We start from the raw sequence: 898 nt of genomic DNA, 5'->3' as shown, positions 1-898 counted from the left end.
TAAAAATGCCCTTCAATTTTTCGGAGAGGACTCTACAGAGGCTTTCCTAGTTAGCCTTTCTGTTCCTCCCTCCTTTTGTGTGCATCTGAGCTGGAATACAGAGATTTAACCCTGAGCAGCATGAGCACCTGTAGCCCCTCAGCCACCAAGCACCGTGCCACCCCGCTGACCCCAGCTAATTCAGCAGCAAAGCTTTCGTCACCAACAAGCTCAGTTCGGTTGCTTTATTTCATTTCGCTTTGCGAGATACAAAAAAAAGCCTGGGACGGAGCCCGTGAGCACCGCAAGCCACCTGGTGTCCCCTCTGGTGCACAGCAGCTGCAGTGAGCCTTTGGATGCATGTTCCTGAGTGGGATGGGGCAGGCGGGGAGCAGCACTGGGGCTGCCTCCCTGCCCGCTCACTGGCTGTAGTAGTAATCCTGGCCATATACGTCGTAGCCGTGCCCCTTGTAGTAGCCATACTCATCCTCATAGGCCTGGTAGCTGTCCCCGCGGGCGTACTCATCCTGCTCCCCATAGCTGCCATCGGTGGTGCCCTCATCCCCCCGGCTGCGTCCCCCGGCTGTCACCTCGTACTCCCACTGCTCCCCGGCTGTGGTGGCGTCCGTGGGTCCCCCATCTCCCGTGGTGGTTGCCTGGGACAGCCCCTCTTCACCGGTGGTGCTGGCGACGGTGGTGGCTTCAGTTTCCTCCTCCTCTTCCTCTTCTTCTTCCTCCTCCTCTTCTTCCTCCTCCTCCTCGGCCGCGCCGGTGCCCTCCTCAACCACTGCGGTGCCATTGCCATGAGGTCCATCTGCCCCCTCGGTGGTGTTGGTGCTTGTGCCGTTGACGCCATTCTCATTCTCGACTACCTCTTCCTCCTCCTCCTCCTCCTCCCCCTCTCTTTCCCTCCCCCCCC

General features: G+C 59.6%; 1 protein-coding gene across 1 annotated transcript in view; it reads right to left on the bottom strand.

Moving 5' to 3' along the window:
* Positions 1-398: 398 nt before the first annotated feature.
* Positions 399-898, bottom strand: part of IBSP (integrin binding sialoprotein) — a 5,637-nt gene continuing 5,137 nt past the window's right edge. Inside the window, exon 7 of the mRNA XM_019472336.1 lies at positions 399-851. Within this exon, the coding sequence (XP_019327881.1) occupies positions 399-851 (453 nt within the window). The remainder of the gene's footprint in view (positions 852-898) is intronic.

Source organism: Aptenodytes forsteri, unplaced genomic scaffold, assembly GCF_000699145.1.
Source record: "Aptenodytes forsteri isolate BGI_AS27 unplaced genomic scaffold, ASM69914v1 Scaffold227, whole genome shotgun sequence".
Lineage (NCBI taxonomy): Eukaryota > Metazoa > Chordata > Aves > Sphenisciformes > Spheniscidae > Aptenodytes > Aptenodytes forsteri.
The sequence above is the reverse complement of the archived record's forward strand: the minus strand, read 5'-3'. Positions and strand labels throughout refer to the sequence as shown.